General features: G+C 43.8%; 1 protein-coding gene across 1 annotated transcript in view; it reads left to right on the forward strand.

Annotated features, from left to right (window-relative positions):
* Nucleotides 1-6,088: 6,088 nt before the first annotated feature.
* The window catches only part of LOC122941096 (L-xylulose reductase-like), a 42,463-nt gene continuing 27,673 nt past the window's right edge, over nt 6,089-20,878 (forward strand). Inside the window, exons 1-5 of the mRNA XM_044298097.1 lie at nt 6,089-6,205; nt 6,428-6,525; nt 9,405-9,559; nt 10,303-10,345; nt 12,580-12,679. Of these exons, the coding sequence (XP_044154032.1) occupies nt 6,154-6,205; nt 6,428-6,525; nt 9,405-9,559; nt 10,303-10,345; nt 12,580-12,679 (448 nt within the window). The 5' untranslated portion in view covers nt 6,089-6,153. The remainder of the gene's footprint in view (nt 6,206-6,427; nt 6,526-9,404; nt 9,560-10,302; nt 10,346-12,579; nt 12,680-20,878) is intronic.

The raw sequence follows: 20,878 nt of genomic DNA on the forward strand, positions 1-20,878 counted from the left end.
TACCCTCTGTCTCCTGTCAACATAGTTTCATTCAGTTAACCACCATTGTCCTTCTCAGGGCAAACACTTCTTTTGCTTTTCCAACCGTCACTTTCTGCATACAGTTTACAACTTCTACTGGATCTACTTCATGCAATGTTGACAACCAATTTCGACAAAATCCACCCCAATAGGACCAATTGGTGGCTATAATGTAGTACAACGCTTTCTCTCATCCTGAAACAACTGCTAACACAAAGAAACACATAATTTCTAATATTATAAGGACATCATTTCCACTAAATCTGCACTTTTTGGACCTTTCCTTTTTCTATGTTTGGTCTGGGCTACCTTTGCATCAGCAGTTTCAGCAATGTGTTGGTAATGCTCTAATTTATCCTTGATTAGTCTCTGACCACACTGCAAAAGGATAATCTGTCCTTCTTGCTCAACACTTTTCTGCTCTAATTTACGACATTCTTTCAAAACTTGTTGTAATCTTGTATGAGCCTTTTTATAGGCTGTCAACAAAATCCAGCAAAGTCTCCCCAGAGAGACTACATCACCTGCTTTAGCAGGGACTCCCTTGAGTACTTTAACAACATCAAGAGGTTCAATGCCCTTAAACTTACTCTCTCATTATTCCAACAATCCTGCCCCAGATAACTCTTGTGCAGTTATTCAGAGTCTCTGTCCAGCCGGGAATCTCCACTGCAGTTTCAACCTTGTCTTTAGATTTTCGTTTAAACATCCTGACACCAAACAGTTAATCTTCTAAACTTTTTGACAAACTGCCAAATGACAATATTTTGCACAAAGATACCCTGGCACTTGTTGATCTCTATGCAAAAATGTATTTTCTAATACAAACATTTGTTTCAGAGATATATCAATTTGGCATCCTGCCGACTACGCCAATTTATGTATGCTACTAAGGAGTGCTCACTAGCACATAAACTAGGACCTTAAGTGAGTTAAAGCAAAACAATTACTTTATATTAATGATAACTATTATTGTCATCCATTATATTATTATCATAATTATAAAACTACAGTTATCTTGACTATCATGAATAAGTAAGAGTAAAGCATCAATACATCACCAGATATTGTGGCATCACCCGTTGCCCACAGATTGGGGGATTCCAACAATTAGCACAGGGAAGAATCGGGGAACAGCGCAAGGCAAGTCTGCCGTGTCTTCAACGAATCGCAAATTCACTGTGGAAAGCCCCCTGATTTTATAAGCAAATATGATTTCATAAACTAGTGATTGGGCATGTAAGCGTGTGATCATATTTACTTGACCATGCGCAGATACAAAAATGTCTTATTATGAGAAAAGTATTATTATGAGAAAAGTCTTATAAGAAAAATCTTATAATGAACAATTCATGTGTTCATGCACAATAACTTGTTTTCCTGATTTGTGACAATGCCTGAGAATCTTCTTTGTTTTCCTGAACTCCAGTACCCTCAGTACTTTTCCACTTATATACACGGCTATACTAACTAAGGTTTCATGACTACTTGAGTGTCAATCACCATTATTCCACTCATTCTTATACATTTGTATCACATTTCTATCCCACCGATGCGCTGGAACTCCACCTTGTATATGCTTGATAGGCTGCTCCAGCAGAAACGTGCCATTAACCACTACCTGTACGAACTCTACGGCAGGACAGGTTCTGGAGAGCTTGGTTTCTTTTAACTGCGCCAGTGGCTGCTCATGAGCGGCCATTTGATGAGCTCACCAAACTTCTTTCTGGAGCGTGCATTGCGTAGTGTCATTGATCAAGCCGTCGAGGAGCAAGAGCAGGAAGATGAGTAAGTCGCAATGCTGAATGAATTCCCAGAGGAGGCTACTCCATCTGAGACAAGTCAGCAATTGTCTGAGGAGGAGTCAGAGGAGGATGGTGGCTGGAGGGAGGAGGAGCAAGAAGAACAGGCTTTAAACTTTTTGGAGCTCTCTGGTGTTGTCCGTGGCTGAGGGGGGGCCGAGGACAACATTCTCCTGGGCGATAAGCAGGAGCCAGGGTGCTCCACCGCTTCCAATTTAGTGCAAATCGGGGCCTTCATGCTCCAGTGTTTGAAGAGGGACCCCCGTATAAAAAGCATAAAGGTCAAGGACTGTACAGAATGGCAACCTACTTAGACCCTCGGTACAAACACAAAATGGTGGACATGTTACCAGCATCACAGAGGGCTGTCAGAATACAGCATTTCCAGGCCTTGCTGGGAGAGATGCTGCATTCTGCTGTTGAAGGCACCGGTAGAGGAATTTCCACCCACAGCGAAACAGGTGCTGGTACCAATCCTAACGTGCCTGCAAAAAGAGGGCGGTTTGAAGATATGTTCGTCACTTCAGATATGAGATCCAACCCATCGACAGCCGCCCTCCGGATCCAGCCTCAGAGAACGCCTAGACCAACAGGTGTCCAACTACATCAGGTTAACAGTCAATGTGGACACTCTGAGGAGCGAGGAACCCATTGACTACTGGATGTGCAGGTTTGACCTGTGGCCAGAGCTGGCACAATTTGCCATGGACCTCTTGCGGTGCTAAGGACATTTGCGCCACAATCTGTGTCAGAAGTAAGCCTAACATAGACGTATTTCAATATAATAAATGACCACCTAATTGTATTATTATTCTGGGGTAGGGCTAATATCTTTTTATTATATAGATTCTAGTGTATTATACTGTGCCCTGTATTTTCCAGTAGAAAATGATCCTTGGGAAACACAGTCCTCATGCCTGACCACCAGTACCAGGTAGTGCTCTGTCAGTACATGGCGGCTTCTCCTCTCCGCCACACTGCTCCGCTGTGTATTGGTGCTTATTCTGACACTAGGGCTGGGTTCACATCCTATTTTTGCCATCCATTTAATGCATACCAAAAATGTATGCGTTAACAGATGCCTCAAACTGATGCCGTACAATGGTATCCCTTCACCATACAATTCCATGGTAGAAAAAAATCTACGTTAATGTATGCATTTTTTAATGGACTCTGCAGAATACAAAAACATGGAGTGCTACACATTTGTATACAACAAACCGATAGCAAATAAAAAATTTCTAGGCTCCAGTAGGGCACATTTTTGAGAGTTTCCCTTTAAGACGCATAAAAATGGCCTCTGATTAAAATACATCATTTTTGTGGGAATTTTTGCCAATGATCCCCCTCTGGTATGTCACTGTCCATGTTGTGGGACTATTTGTATACTTCTAGTAAGTGTTTACTGGCTGCAAATATGACCTGAAGGTTTTTCAGGTTGGCCAGCCATTAAAGTGAATGGGGCCCACCACGAACGCGCAGTTTGCTAACATTTGGACCCAAACACGCGTTTGCGAATCGTCCCGGCCGATGTTCGGCCATCACTAGTTGAAATTTAACAACAAACAATAGTTTTAGTAAACCAATGACAGAACATTATCGTTTTAAGACATTGTCAGCCATGTTCTTTGAAAGAATGTTCTCAGAAAGATCTTTAATCCATTACTCAGTTTCATTGAACATGTATTGCAATTTGAACAACGGCCAATATAGACTAAAATGTGTATGGACGTGTCTGTGAAAGGAACATTCACCAGACATTTGCTCAACTGCAGTTCAATGATCAACCAACTTCTTTCTAATGTATATGGTCACCTCCAGTGCCCCCACACCTATTCCTGCTTGTCTGGCAAGATTCCTAGTTGTGGACCAAGAATTGGAGCAGGCGAAAGAGCTGGAGCCTGCAGAGGTGAGTAAACACCAGTCACCAGGTACTTTACTCATTACCTTACATATAGCCTTAATCCCATCACTAACAACCACAAGAGATAATTATACACATAGTAAATGTTTTTTTTTCTTTTTTTTCTTTGAGGATAAGCTCCTTGCCTCTTACCATGAAGTTTGCCATTGCATTGAAAAATCTAAAACCTACAGTACAGACCAAAAGTTTGGACACACCTTCTCATTCAAAGAGTTCTTTATTTTTATGACTATGAAAATTGTAGATTCACACTGAAGGCATCAAAACTATGAATTAACACATATATACATAACAAAAAAGTGTGAAACAACTGAAAATATGTCATATTCTAGGTTCTTCAAAGTAGCCACCTTTTGCTTTGATTACTGCTTTGCACACTCTTGGCATTCTCTTGATGAGCTTCAAGAGGTAGTCATCTGAAATGGTTTTCACTTCACAGGTGTGCCCTGTCAGGTTTAATAAGTGGGATTTCTTGCCTTATAAATGGGGTTGGGACCATCAGTTGCGTTGTGGAGAAGTCAGGTGGATACACAGCTGATAGTCCTACTGAATAGACTGTTAGAATTTGTATTATGGCAAGAAAAAAGCAGCTAAGTAAAGAAAAACGAGTGGCCATCATTACTTTAAGAAATGAAGGTCAGTCCGAAAAATTGGGAAAACTTTGAAAGTGTCCCCAAGTGCAGTCACAAAAACCATCAAGCGCTACAAAGAAACTGACTCACATGCGGACCGCCCCAGGAAAGGAAGACCAAGAGTCACCTCTGCTGCGGAGGATAAGTTTATCCGAGTCACCAGCCTCAGAAATCGCAGGTTAACAGCAGCATAGAATAGAGACCAGGTCAATGCCACACAGAGTTCTAGCAGGAGACACATCTCTAGAACAACTGTTAAGAGGAGACTGTGTGAATCAGGCCTTCATGGTAGAATATCTGCTAGGAAACCACTGCTAAGGACAGGCAACAAGCAGAAGAGACTTGTTTGGGCTAAAGAACACAAGGAATGGACATTAGACCAGTGGAAATCTGTGCTTTGGTCTGATGAGTCCAAATTTGAGATCTTTGGTTCCAACCACCGTGTCTTTGTGCAACGCAGAAAAGGTGAACGGATGGACTCTACATGCCTGGTTCCCACCGTGAAGCATGGAGGAGGAGGTGTGATGGTGTGGGGGTGCTTTGCTGGTGACACTGTTGGGGATTTATTCAAAATTGAAGGCATACTGAACCAGCATGGCTACCACAGCATCTTGCAGCGGCATGCTATTTCATCCGGTTTGCGTTTAGTTGGACCATCATTTATTTCTCAACAGGTCAATGACCCCAAACACACCTCCAGGCTGTGTAAGGGCTATTTGACCATGAAGGAGAGTGATAGGGTGCTGCGCCAGATGACCTGGCCTCCACAGTCACCGGACCTGAACCCAAACGAGTTGGTTTGGGGTGAGCTGGACCGCAGAGTGAAGGCAAAAGGGCCAACAAGTGCTAAGCATCTCTGGGAACTCCTTCAAGACTGTTGGAAGACCATTTCAGGTGACTACCTCTTGAAGCTCATCAAGAGAATGCCAAGAGTGTGCAAAGCAGTAATCAAAGCAAAAGGTGGCTACTTTGAAGAACCTAGAATATGACGTATTTTCAGTTGTTTCACACTTTTTTGTTATGTATAGAATTCCACATGTGTTAATTCATAGTTTTGATGCCTTCAGTGTGAATCTACAATTTCCATTGTCATGAAAATAAAGAAAACTCTTTGAATGAGAAGGTGTGTCCAAACTTTTGGTCTGTACTGTATGTCTAGATATGGAACATTGGAAATCTCCAACAGGCAGCAGAAATGCTAGTTGCTCCCATGTTATAGATAAGGGCTCATGCACATAAGTGTTATGGCTCACTGGCCGTGTGCCCTCAGTTTGTGGATGTGGACTCATTGACTTGAATGGTTCCACAATCCGCAACATACAGCCAAAGATAGAACATGTTCTATCTTTTTGCATTGCGGAGGCATGGACCCGAAAGCCCACAGAAGCTCTCGATAGTGATTCCGTGGGCTTCTGATCTGTACCTCTGCTCCGCAAAAGATAGGTAAAGTCTTATCTTCGGTCGTAGCTTGCACTCCATTTGCACTATGGAGTGCACATGGCCAGTGCCTGTAAACTGCATACCAGCCATTTACTGAGCAAGTACCAGTCCTGTGCATGAGCTCTAAGAGTAAGGTAAGAGTTAAGTAATGGTGTCAGGTATTTTATGTAAATATGTGAAATAATGTATTCATCTGATGATTCCTGCACTAGCTTGTTGTTCACCCCAGAGGGAAGGTAAGCACCTGATGACTTGAAGTATATATAACCCTTTTGCCAGCCAAACTATATAGAAGATACTGCATCCTCTTGATGCTCTTGTGATTGCAGGCGCAATGGAGATGAGCTTTAAAGGACATCGAGCTGTAGTGACTGGCGCTGGGAAGGGTACGTACGCCAGCTGAACACATTGACATTATTAGCACCAAGTAACCTTCAGTTCAATTTTGCTCACTATTTAACCATAAGGACCAAAGATCATCCCTAAACCAAGTTTTACCAACAAATATAATAGAAAAATAGTTGGGAAACTCTGACTAGTCATTAAACTTTTAGCTAAAACGGTATCATGTCTGGACGGTTTGTATAGCTGCAGCTTTTTTCTTGCAGGGATAGGTCGGGAAACGGTGAAGGCTCTGTGGGCATTAGGAGCTGAAGTGGTCGCGCTGAGCCGTACAGCAGAGGACCTGGACAGCCTAGCACAAGAGGTAATCTTACCCATAGCATGACATTTAGACCATAAGTAGCCTTTTTATATAGAAGAATGTGTAATACTCTGCAAGTATTATATGATTGTTGTAAGGTGTATCTCAAAAATTATCTTAGTAATTTATGCAGAAAATAGGTGTAGAAATATAATTAGATTCATCATTTAAAGGCAGCTAGATGTTATCAAAAACCCGGACCGGCAACTGCGATCCAGTCCGGTGTTTGACCTTACCTGACTGCTAATTAGTCCAGCAGCACACACTGGGAGGAAAATCCTCCACATACAATTCCCTTTACTGTCACAATATTTAATTAGTGTCCTTTATTCAATGAAAAAAGGTTAAATACATATCAAAACAGGTTTATAAAAACTTTAGTCCATTTTGCTTGCCTCACTGTGGGTTCTTTCCAATGTGCCAGCTTCTTCATGCATTCATCCATGCACTCAGTCGGTATCTCTTTTTCCGGGCAAGTTCATTCAAGACAGGGAGCAGTAGCGTAGCACTATATATTTGGGTCCATGATGGCTATTGTTTTTTTTTTTCAAGTATGGTTTCAGTGTTTCACTTTGTGCCAAACAGTGGCTTCATTTACATGACTGTTTAAATGGGACGTGAATAACGGACACCAAAAAATAGGACAGCGCCATTTTAATGGACTTTTTTTCAGAAAGGAATCCGGTGAAAAAATGGCAGTTAAAAATGGTTTTAACGGACGTTTAATTTTTTTTTTGTGTGTGTGAATGTAGCTACTGCTTCTGTGTACTTAGCCTGACATACCGTATACAGCAAGAAAACTTGCTACCATATACCGTAATATTTCCATAGGACCCGATTCACCAGATGGAGAACAAAAGAGTGCCCATATGGCTTTTGTCTGACTGGAATACATCCTCATACCGTTAATTTCAACTATAAACTATAGGAAAGTGCAGCAGACTGTGTGTTCCTAAAAAAAATAGTACCATTTAGGAGCTTTATTAAAACTGGTGTAAAAGAAAACTGGTATAGTTGCCCATAACAACCAATCAGATTGCACCCTTTACTTTGGAAAGTGCAAGGTGGGATCTGATTGGTTGCTATGGGCAACTTTGCCAGTTTCACTTTATACCAGTTTTAATTAATCTCCTCCAATTGTTCTTTAACAAAGGGCCCCTATGGCTGATGAATGTTGTATGTGTAGTACTCTAGATCTAGGGGTACTACAATTTGTGCATAGTTTGCTTTGTTGTGGATTATGTATTGTACACTATTTACTTCTGGCCATAGTTCTCAGAAGGGAACGTGTTGTCCACCACTTTTGGCAGAAGTGGGCTGAACCTGCTCTCTGCTAAGATGGAGCTCCTGTCCAGAGAGGAGAGGAAGTAGAAGAAGTGGATCAGCACTCGCTCTTTGATGGTAATAAATCTTCACTTTATTGCCATAAACAGAATACAGGCAAATGTGATGTGTTTCGGCTAAACAGTCTTTTCCAAACAAGCATGTCACATTATACAGCATAGTACATATATATATATATACATAGCAAAAAGAGGCACATTCAAGATGGAGAGGAAGAACACTGCAGAGCTCCTGCTCCTGATTCAGATTCTCCAGAAAGAAACAAACCAATTTCTCCCAAGTAAAGCCTTGAGATTCCAGACACCTGTGTGAACTGCTACCATCAGCATAGGAGACACCGCTGCTAGTTGTGGGATTACAGTTAAGCCACTCAACACCAAACTACCTATTTGCCGGTATCATCTAAGCGCTAAATTGGCACCAACCAACCTGCCTCCATATCCCTCCATGCCTCCAATCTGCACTTGAAGTTTTCTGCTGTATGCATTTAAAGTTCTATGTTGCACTTAGTGAAAAATACTAAATTACATTTAACTGTGGCCTCATTCTTCAATACTATATTTCCGATCCCAAGGGAGAAATGGGCTGAGAGAGTACACCTTGACACAACACTTCATCAGGGCCACTACCACTCCCGTCCTCTATACCGGCTCCTCAGGGGTGTCGCTGCATATGGCATATGTCATAAGCTTGCTTTGACATATACTGTACATCCTGAGCAGTTATGCCTGATGATAGGCTAAAATGGCGTGTAAACAGAGTCTTATGAACAGGTAGGCTTTCCATCAGTTCCTCAACACTTTCAAGAACTCCTGGTTATATTCTAATTCCTGGAATATGCTGAACATTTATTGAATTGTTAGAACTACAAAAACTTGACTCTTCAGACATTAGGAGAATGAAAGATGTTGGTAAAATGCTTTTCTTGCTTTGTCACAGGTACACTAGTGCAATAGGTCTTATGCTGGCAGGGTCACGGTAGTTGGCACTGTAAGTGACACAATGGTAGCACAGGCTGTCTTGATTATGGTGGCTCTGTGAGGTCACTCTAAAAGAGGCATATTAAAAATCTTCTACAATGTGTGCCAGAGGTGGTTACCCTTTTTTTGTTGTACTTTTATTGAGTTGTAGCTTGTGAAATATCAGCCACCAAGATGGATCCACCCCCTTGTGATAAGGCAAAGCACAAAAAATTACTATGCTTGGTGCCGGGCATACTACATACATTGTTGGTTGCAGTATTACTAATAGAAAGTGAGGTTTCTGTGAAACAGAAATATCACTTGCCCCAGTCTGAGAGTCTAAAGATACTCACAGCAAATCTTCAGCGGGATGATATAAATCTAGCCATTTGTAGCCCAACTCGAGTTTCAGCTTTCCGTCTTCTTCCAGGTGAAATTTGAGTTTGGCTACATGTGCTTATACTGGTGGTCACCAGTCAGACTTTGGATCATGTTTTACTATTTGGCCAGCACTTGTGTACAAGCAGATTGTGCCCTTCATTCAACCACAGCTTCAGCTGATGACTTATTCTTTAGTGCCCTGGTGTGCAGACTGTGTGTGTGGACCTGGTGGACTGGCCTGCAACAGAAGCTGCCCTGAGCTCAGTTGGACCTGTGGACCTTTTAGTGAACAACGCTGGAATTGCAGAAGAGCAGTCCTTTCTTGAGATGACACAAGATTCATTTGACAGGTAAATCTCAAACAATCTGGTCATTTCTTTAAACATTTTGATGGGTATCTATGCAGTTCAGAATCAAGCAGGCCAGCCCTAGATACCCCTGCAATAATGTCGATTTACTGGATGATAAAAAAGCTTATATATCACTGTCTATCAGTAAAACCTTTAATAAAAAGTTGTATTTGAAAAGTGGGCATATCAGGCCTCATTCTGTACAATGGTTCAGATGATTACTCCCAAGATTTTGAGCGCCACAACTGTTGCACTCACATGCTGTGGATTTTCTTTCCGAAATTTAAGTGACTGAAAATCAGTTCCATTCATTTGAAATGGGGCAGCATGCACCTGGACAGAGGTGAATAGAACTGCTTTTCAGTTACAGAAATTTCTGCTGCAAAATCCACAGCGTGTGAGTGCACCCTTACCCTCCTGCTTTTGGCCACATTTCATTAGCACTAATGGCACAATCCCATCATCCATGGCCTCAGTTATTGGCTCATTCAATGACCTGATGGTCGAATGACCTGATTATTTCTGGTGGTCTGGTGAGGAATAGGGAGTACTGGTCCCATTGGTCAAATACAGCACCCCTCATATGCTTTTCTTATGGGTATCTATTTTCATTTTGGCATAGCATACTTATCAACTGAGCATCTGAGGTTAAGAAGTCCTATTTCTATTGTTAGTATAATTTTATGGTTAGATTTTTTTTCTCATTGTCAACTACATCTTGTTATCCTGTCTTGACTTCCTAGGCATATTGCTGTTAATACAAGGGCAATAATCCCGGTATCACAGGTAAGACACACATAATGTAAAACAGAAATGCCAATACCAGTGGTCCCTCAAGATACAATGGCCTCGGGATACAATATCTTCAACTGACAATAGTCTTTTCTGGGCCATCATAAGTTGAAACTAGAGTCATACCCTGCTTCACATACACATCCAACCAATCAACATGGCCATTTCTCTGGTAAGACACATGTATTGGTGTCTAGTATCTCCTTTTTACAGTACAGTGTGGTCCTACATATCCTGTACTGCCCTCCGTCTGCACCAGGTTGAGCTGCTCCTATGTATACCAGTTTTCCATAGAGTTATGGACTCAAGTTACAATGGTTTAAACATACAGTAGTCATCCCAGAACCAATTAATATTATGGTTATATTGTAACTTGAGGGGCCACTGCATTATGTTGCAAGGATGACAAAAGACAGTTCTAGTAATCATATTGTCTACCCCACATACAGACGTGGACAAAATTGTTGGTACCCTTTGGTCAATGAAAGAAAAAGTCACAATGGTCACAGAAATAACTTTAATCTGACAAAAGTAATAATAAATTAAAATTCTATAAATGTTAACCAATGAAAGTCAGACATTGTTTTTCAACCATGCTTCAACAGAATTATGTAAAAAAATAAACTCATGAAACAGGCATGGACAAAAATGATGGTACCCCTAGAAAACACAGAACATAATGTGACCAAAGGGACATGTTAATTCAAGGTGTGTCCACTAATTAGCATCACAGGTGTCTACAACCTTGTAATCAGCCATTGGGCCTATATATATGGCTCCAGGTAATCACTGTGTTGTTTGGTGATATGGTGTGTACCACACTCGACATGGACCAGAGGAAGCAAAGGAAAGAGCTGTCTCAAGAGATCAGAAAGAAAATTATAGACAAGCATGTTAAAGGTAAAGGCTATAAGACCATCTCCAAGCAACTAGATGTTCCTGTGAGTACAGTTGCACATATTATTCATAAGTTTAAGATCCATGGGACTGTAGCCAACCTCCCTGGACGTGGCCGCAGGAGGAAAATTGATGACAAATCTAAGAGACGGATAATCCGAATGGTAACAAAAGAGCCTAGAAAGACTTCTAAAGAGATTCAAGGTGAACTTCATGCTCAAGGAACATCAGTGTCAGATCGCACCATCCGTCGTTGTTTGAGCCAAAGTGGACTACATGGGAGACGACCAAGGAGGACACCATTGTTGAAAACGAATCATAAAAAAGCAAGACTGGAATATGCCAAACTACATGTTGACAAGCCACAAAGCTTCTGGGAGAATGTCCTGTGGACAGATGAGACAAAAATCGAAGTTTTTGCCAAGGCACATCAGCTGTATGTTCACAGACGAAAAAATGAAGCATATCAAGAAAAGAACACTGTCCCTACTGTGAAACATGGAGGAGGCTCTGTTATGTTCTGGGGCTGCTTTGCTGCGTCTGGCACAGGGTGTCTTGAATCTGTGCAGGGTACAATGAAATCTCAAGACTATCAAGGAATTCTAGAGAGAAATGTACTAGCCAGTGTCAGAAAGCTTGGTCTCAGTCGCAGGTCATGGGTCTTGCAACAGGACAATGACCCAAAACACACCGCTAAAAACACCCAAGAATGGCTAAGAGGAAAAAATTGGACTATTCTAAAGTGGCCTTCTATGAGCCCTGACCTCAATCCTATTGAGCATCTTTGGAAGGAGCTGAAACATGCAGTCTGGAAAAGGCACCCTTCAAACCGGACACAACTGGAGCAGTTTGCTCATGAGGAGTGGGCCAAAATACCTGCTGAGAGGTGCAGATGTCTCATTGACAGTTACAGGAAGCGTTTGATTGCAGTGATTGCCTCAAAAGGTTGCGCAACAAAATATTAAGTTAGGGGTACCATCATTTTTGTCCATGCCTGTTTCATGAGTTTATTTTTTTACATAATTCTGTTGAAGCATGGTTGAAAAACAATGTCTGACTTTCATTGGTTAACATTTATAGAATTTTAATTTATTATTACTTTTGTCAGATTAAAGTTATTTCTGTGACCATTGTGACTTTTTCTTTCATTGACCAAAGGGTACCAACAATTTTGTCCACGTCTGTATGTCAAACTTGTGGCTTTCCAGCTGTTGCAAAACTACAACTTCCATCATGTCCAGACAGCCTTCAGCTATGAGGACATGCTGGAAGTTGTAGTTTTGCAACAGCTGGAGGGCCATGAGTTTGATATCTCTGGTTTACCCCATCAGATTGTGGCCCGTCAGATCATTGCACGTGGAGGGTCCGGTTCAATTGTCAATGTGTCCAGCCAATTATCTCAATCACCATTGAAGAATACAGGCGCCTACAGTAAGTACTGCTGTATAACCTCCATATACTCACATGGATTACTTATGAGATGTGACTCGACTGATGTGATTCACATTGGAGACCAGAATTTTCAAGTGCTTATACACCTGCAATAGCTGCCTGTTCACACTCTGTTCAGTGTGTTTTTAATGAGGAGAAAGGAGAAAGCTGCCGGCTAACATATCTGCCGATGGCTTACTTCCTGGAAAAACAAAAGGATCCGACATTGAAATTCAACACTCCCAATCCTTCTTTCCCCTATCTGCACGAGTTACATATTGATTTTACTGAGAAATTGCTGCGGACTTCACGGGTAAAATCCACTGCAGATCAATTTAAAGCTACAGTACATGTAGATGACATTTCTTAAAGTCTCATCCACTTTGTTGGTACTCCAGGAATAGCACAAAAAAAAGGCCAGCTCCTTATCCTTAAAAACCAATGCTTTATTCTTTCACATATTCAATTAAAATCCATGTGTACAAACGGAGAAACTGTAGCACAATGTGACGCGTTTCGGGCCACTTGCGTATGGGCCCTTCATTCAGACATGTCTGTGACGCCTTTAAGAAACTGGAGGTGAGTGCTGCAGTAAATGAATAGTTTTTTTTTTTCACTTTGTTGGTACTGTACAACACTTCAGATTTACTGCAAGCAATCCACTGTGGCAAATCTGTAGCGTTTATGCAATGAGTGAACATACCCTAATGTGTATCAGGGCCATTATGCTCTGTTCATATCTGTGCTGACACCTCCATCGCATCTAAACAAGTTGGTGCAGCATTTGGCACATTTAATTTTCTGTTATGGGGTGCTTTTGGTGTCCGTCATGCGATGGATCCATAACTGAAATTAGTTTAGTTTTTTTGTTCCTATAGCAGAAAAGTGGAAATATGAATGCAGATGTAAAAATAGGATTCCCCTCATATAGCTCTCCAGCTATTGTGCAACTATAATTCTCAGCATTCCAAGTTATGCTGGGAAACACAGGGCAGTGAGGAGGAGAGTGGAGGTCCTGATAGGGGTAGTGGTAGTCACAGTTCATGGTGGCAATCTTCCCTCCGGTGCTTCACGGGCTGTGCACAGTGATTGGAGGATGAACCCCTTCTTCCCTCTTCACACTCCTGAACTTTCTGGAGGCTCCTGCCTAGTGGTAGTTGGGGTGCCCTTGATGTTGGGTGTCTGCCAGTGTGCAAAACAGGAGTTTTTCTTTACTCAGTAGATTATAGGAGTTGCAGCACAGGATATCAGCAATTGGTACAGTACTGAGGTAATGTCACAGCGCGGTGTGGGTGGTAAAATGCACACCGAACACAGGAAGGGAGGGATAAGGTACTAAGTCTGGAAACTAGGGAAAGGGGGATGGTTACCACCTAGTGAATCCCTAATCTGAACCCTGACTACTATCAGTATGAACAGACCTGGATGGTAGGAATGTTCATACGCAGGAACCTAAGGCCCTATCGCACCCTAAAGGGCCCTGGAATTAGTGTCAGGACAAAAGACAACCTCTTCCTTCCCAGCTGAAGGAACAGGAGACTCCCTCATGCCTAATACCAAAAGATAGGGGGATACAACACACTAGAAATAGGAAAAGACACTTAACTCCAAAGTACGTGGACGAGCAGGAACTCAATGGAGAACCAAACACCAGCACTTCCACAACCAGAAAGGAGCAATCAACCGCATAACATGATGGGTGAGACCAGTCTAAATAGAGGAGTAGGAATAACTACTTAAGCTACAGCTGAGACAAGAGGTGTGGTCATAACCAGCAACAACACTGAAGTAAGTGAAACCAAGGAGGCTGTCAGATCACATCACGTGTAGCCAGTCTCTTAAATCTTCTGACCCCTGTCCCGGGAAAGACGGTGACAGGTATATCACAGAGCTAACTTGGCTGTGTATAGCCAGTGGCAATGATAACAGCTCTCCCCGAGTCTCACTCTAAATTAATTTTCCGATCTTCCAAAAAATCTATAAGCGTGCAATTCTGTTCTCATTAACTCTTTCTTAATGATTACGCAGTGGCTGAGGGACAGACAACAGAGGGTTGTAGTCAATAGAGTATATTCAGACCATGGTCTTGTTACCAGTGGGGTACCTCAGGGATCTGTTCTGGGACCCATATTGTTTAATATCTTTATCAGCGAAATTGCAGAAGGCCTCAATGGTAAGGTGTGTCTTTTTGCTGATGACACAAAGATTTGTAACAGGGTTGATGTTCCTGGAGGGATGCACCAAATGGAAAAGGACTTAGGAAAACTAGAGGAATGGTCAAAAATCTGGCAACTAAAATTTAATGTTGATAAGTGCAAGATAATGCACCTGGGACGTAAAAACCTAAGAGCAGAATATAAAATCAGTGATGCAGTCCTAACCTCAGTATCTGAGGAAAGGGATTTAGGGATCATTATTTCAGAAGACTTAAAGTTAGGCATACAATGTTATAGAGCAGCAGGAAATGCTAGCAGAATGCTTGGGTGTATAGGGAGAGGCATTACCAGTAGAAAGAGGGAGGTGCTCATGCCGCTCTACAGAGCACTAGTGAGACCTCATTTGGAGTATTGTGCGCAGTACTGGAGACCATATCTCCAGAAGGATATCGATACTTTGGAGAGAGTTCAGAGAAGAGCTACTAAACTGGTACATGGATTGCAGGATAAAACTTACCAGCAAAGATTAAAGGACCTTAACATGTATAGCTTGGAAGAAAGACGAGACAGAGGGGATATGATAGAAACTTGTAAATACATAAAGGGAATCAACAAGGTAAAAGAGGAGAGAATATTTAAAAGAAGAAAAACTGCTACAAGAGGACATAGTTTTAAATTAGAGGGGCAAAGGTTTAAAAGTAATATCAGGAAGTATTACTTTACTGAGAGAGTAGTGGATGCATGGAATAGCCTTCCTGCAGAAGTGGTAGCTGCAAATACAGTGGAGGAGTTTAAGCATGCATGGGATAGGCATAAGGCCATCCTTCATATAAGATAGGGCCAGGAGCTATTCATAGTGTTCAGTATATTGGGCAGACTAGATGGGCCAAATGGTTCTTATCTGCCGACACATTCTATGTTTCTATGTTTCTTCAGTGCCCAGTGCAGATCTTAGATCCGGATGGTCTATCTTAAGGTGTGGGGAGAACTAGAGGCACCTTGCTTTCCACAAGCAGTAAAGTCTGTATGCCATAAACGAGCAGTACCTTACTGCCTGAATCCAGTGCACGGTCTTGGAATGCAGTTCTAGACCTTGGATAGATGTCAGTTCTGTTTCCCTCAGCTGTAGTCTCAGAGATAAAAGGTTCTCTGCATTTGAGCATAGTTTTCAGGAGCTTGCACATGAACTTCTTACCTCCAGTTTTGCTCAGATTAGACTCTCTAACCAGGAAGAGGGATTAGCCCATCAGCAGCAACCTCACCAAGTCTGCCAGGGTTAACTATGTATTGCCAATACATGACCATTTGAGAGACATAGGGGGTCCTTTATGACCAGATATATGCCACTTTCTCTCTCTCTCTCTCTCTCTCTCTCTCTCTCTCTCTCTCTGTCTCTGTCTCTCTCTCTCAAAATTACCACTTCCTGTCAAGTCCTGGCATAATAATAACTAACTCGGACCACTAGATGGCAGCAACATCAAATTAACATCACAGTATAATCTATAACAGTACATTGCATACATTTGCTTTAACCACTACAAGACCGCAGCACGCAGGATCGCGTCCTGGCCGGCGGCCCTGTTATTTCTCCTGGACGCGCCGATGTGTCCTCTTGCGAGATTCGAGATTTCGGGTAGAGCCAGCCCGCACATGCGCAGAGCGGGCCGGGAATCGTTAAAGGAGTATTTCGTCACCAGCCTGCCAGCCAATGATCAGCGCTGGCAGGTTGGTGACTTTAAAAAAATTGAATCAGAAGCCATATAACACCTTGCTGGTCCTTTTCGTCGGTTGGTCCCAGCAGAGGAGCACACATCACAGTGAGTACACACCAAACACTACACTTAGCCCCAGATTACCCCATCACCCCAATTAACCCCTTGATCACCCCTGTCAATCACTAGTGAAAGGGGAAAAAGTGATCAGTGTAAACTGTCACTTTTTTTTTCTACTAGTATTGACTGTTAGGTTTTAGGATAGTTTAGGCCCCTTTGTTAGGTAGTTAGCGCCCAGCCCACCGCACCGCAGTTACTGATTCGCTGATCAGCATTGGTACTTTTATAGTATCTGTAAGTGATCAGAACTAATCACAGTCAGATCTATAATAGTATTAGTGTCACCTTAGTTCGCCCTCAACCCAAATGCAGTCTTTGCCCGATCAGGCCTGATCGGTCGCCCACACGTGCGTTGACCCATGCCCGCCGCGCCGCAGTGACAAAAAATTATTCTTTTTTTATTACTGCACAATCACTTTTAAAGCGCTGCGGCGAAAAAAAAAAATCTGTTTTGATATTTTTTATCAATCGCAGCGGCTTCCGGTACTTCGCTAGCCTCCCATTTGTAAGACAGGCTTGCTTTTTTTCTCAGAGGATACCCCCTAAATTTAGTTGACCAAATGGCAAGTAAGGGGTATTCTTCTGAAGAGGCCTACAGGCTTTTGACCCAGTCGGATAAGGAATGGGAACCCTCATCTGACGAATCCAGCGAGTCAGAATACGAACCTGTAGAAAGCAGTGGCAGTCTGACCCAAAGTTCGGACGAGGAGGTTGAGGTCCCTGATACCACTAGGCGTACCCGAACCCATTTTGCTAGACCACAGGTTGCGCAGGATCTGCTTCAAGGGCAGCAGAGTGGGGCTGGCGCTGGCTGATTACGTGGTGAGGCATACACCAGCAGCCCAGCCCTCCCTGGACCTAGTACCAGCACTGCCGTACAACATGGGGAAGTGGCGAGCACCAGAAGGGCAGTTGAAGCTGGTACTGTGGCACGTGCATTAGTTCCCCCATCACAGCCACCGCACAGACAGGCCGTAGGGCCCCTAGAGTCCCTGAGGTGCTGGCAAACCCTGATTGGCAGCCCCCAACTTCAGCTGCACCAGTAGTTTCCCCTTTCACCGCCCAGTCTGGAGTTCGGGTTGAGACCATGGGCGTAGGGATCACCATAGCAGCCATAGCAATGGCTATGGGGCCCTACGACACTGGGGGCCCGGGCTGCCTGCTGAGGATTATTTTTTTTTGGTCCCGCTCCCAGTCCCGCTCCCAGTCTGGGGGCGGCAGTCCAACTGTCCGGAAGTGGAGGAGGCGGAGCGTACAGCGAAGCTGCGTGCTGCTGGCCCTAGCAGCGCTGCTGGAGTGTGGGCGCGCAGACGTTCAAGTGGCTGTGAGGTAAGGGCTGGCTGACTCTGGGACTGGTAAAACATACTCTGGAGTCCTGGACCATTATATCTGGGGAGGAGGGGGGAGCAGCACCCTGGTGGTCTGGACCAGTACATTTAAGGAGAAGGGGGGAGCAGGACCCTCCAGGACAGACAGAGAAAGCGCTATCAGCAGGGCCTGTAGGCTGTGGGCAGTGCGATAGGGGGCGGCCGGAGGCAGAGAGGCGTACCTGCAGTGAGGAGAGGGAGTGATCCCGCTCCCAGTCTGGGCGGCAGTCCTACTGGCCGGAAGTGGAAGAGGCGGAGCGTACAGCAAAGCTGAGTGCTGCTGGGCCTGGCAGCACTGCTGGAGTGTGGGCGCGCAGACGTTCAAGTGGCTGTGAGGTGAGGGCTGGCTAACTCTGGGACTGGTAAAATTTACTCTGGAGTCCTGGAACATTACATCTAGGGAGGAGGGGGGAGCAGGACCCTGGAGGTCTGGACCAGTACATTTAAGGAGAAGGGGGGAGCAGGACACTGGAGGTCTGGACCAGTACATTTAAGGAGAAGGGGGAGCAGGACCTGGAGGTCTGGACCATTATATTTAGGGGGGAGCAGGACCCTGGAGGTCTGGACCAATTTATTGAGGGGGGAGCCGCAGGATCTCCAAGGTCTAAACCATTAAATTGTGGGGGGGAGCAGGACACTTGATGTCTGGACCATTATATCTGGGGACTGGCGGTGGGAGATTTAGGATGGGTGTGGGGGTGGGAGGTCTTGGAGGAGTGTGGGGATGTTGGGGTGGGAGGTACTGGAAGGGTGTTTGGGTGGGAGCTCTGGAAGGGGTGGGACGTCGGAGATCTGGGAGGGGGGCCCATAATTTTTTTTTGCTATGGGGCCCAGTCATTTATAGCTGGTTGAGACAGCTCAGATCGGATCGGCACAGTTTTTTTTTTAGCTGTTCTTGACTGCGGAGCTGTTGGACTTAGTCGTGGCAGAAACAAACCGGTATGCCACTCAAGTTAAAGCCACCAACCCGGGAAGCTTTTATGCCCAGTCTTTCCAGTGGAAACTCATCCAAGTTTCCGAAATTAAAACTTTTCTGGGCCTCCTCCTTAACATGGGCCTAACAAAAAAGCATGAATTGTGATCATATTGGTCCACGAACCCAATTCATCACATGCCCATGTTCTCTTCTGCCATGTCCAGGACACGATTTGAGACCATCCTGTGTTTCCTGCACTTTAGTGACAACAGCACCTCTCGTCCCAGAGGCCACCCAGCTTTTGACCAGCTCCACAAAATTCGGGCCCTCATAGACCACTTTAACACCAAATTTGCTGATTTGTATACCCCTGAGCAAAATATCTGCATAGACGAGTCCCTTATACATTTTACCGGGCTCCTTGGCTTCAAACAATACATCCCAAGCAAGCGCGCCCAGTATGGGGTCAAATTGTATAAGCTCTGTGAAAGGGCCACAGGCTATACGCACAAATTTTGAGTCTATGAGGGTAAAGATCAGACCCTGGAGCCGGTCGGTTGCCACCTGGGGAGCAGTGGGAAGTCAGTCTGGGACTTGGTGTCACCCTTATTTGGCAAGGGGTACCATCTTTATGTGGACAATTTTTACACAAGTGTGCCCCTCTTCAGGCATTTGTTTTTAGAACAGATTGGCTGCTGTGGCACAGTGCGACCTAGTTGCCGGGGCTTCCCCCAACGGCTCGTTACCACCCGTCTTGCAAGGGGGGAGAGGGCTGCCTTGTGTAGCGAAGAACTGCTCGCTGTGAAATGGAGAGACAAGCGTGACGTTTACATGCTCTCCTCCATTCACGCAGACACAACAATCTAAATTGAACGTGCAACTGGAGTCATTGAAAAGCCCCTCTTGGTCCACGACTATAATTTTCTCATGGGAGGGGTGGACTTCAATGACCAGATGTTGGCTCCATATTTACTTTCCCGCAGAACCAGGCGCTGGTATAAGAAGGTGTCTGTATATTTATTTCAATTGGCTCTGTATAATAGTTTTGTTCTCTACAGTAAGGCTGGGAGAACAAGATCCTTCCTGTATCCAGGAGATTCCATGGCCCCAACCACCAGTGTAGTGAGCCATCTAGACGAGCGACATTTCCCCAATGTCGTTGCTGGTACCTCAAACCAACCGCCACCTCAAAAATAATGTCGTGTCTGTAGCAGGTGTTGAATAAGGCGTGACACCCGCTATTTCTGTCCTGACTGCCCTGACCACCCTGCCCTATGTTTAGGGGAGTGTTTCCGGAAGTACCACACACAGGTACACTTAGCATAGGGATTGCGTCACACAGGATAGGCACACAGGGCTCTTAGGGCCATTTCACTCACAGCTGTTGTAAACCTCTCCTTTCACCTAGGACAAAGTGCATAATGCACTTCGCCACATCTCTGGGCGATTTGCGCTTTGCACATTGTCCCATGGGGAAGGAGAGGTTTGTCCTATAAAAAGGTAAAAAAATCAAAACAAAAAAAAATAACCAGTAAGTAAAAAAGTTATGTTCTGTTCCAAAAGTTCAATAAAGTTTATAAAAGTTAATGTTCTGTTCAAATGTTATTATAAAGTTCATGTTAATAAATTTATTGCGTTGCCACCAGTTTTTTTCTTTTTTTTTTTTTACCTTCTAGGTGGACCAACCGATGAACCAGCTGCAGCACTGATGTGCATTCTGACAGAAGCATTGCGCTGCTGTCAGATTACACAAAAGTCGGTGTATGCGGCGCTGCAAGACGAGATTTCTCCTTTACAGTAAAAAAGATACGTTTGCCGAGCCTTATGAACTGAGGGGCGGTGTTCATATGCTTTGGCAAACACTTTGTATATAAAAAAATTCCGGCAATGATTTATTCATCCACATCGATTGATGGGAATGGAGAAAT

This window comes from Bufo gargarizans, chromosome 6 (assembly GCF_014858855.1).
Source record: "Bufo gargarizans isolate SCDJY-AF-19 chromosome 6, ASM1485885v1, whole genome shotgun sequence".
NCBI classification, from domain to species: domain Eukaryota; kingdom Metazoa; phylum Chordata; class Amphibia; order Anura; family Bufonidae; genus Bufo; species Bufo gargarizans.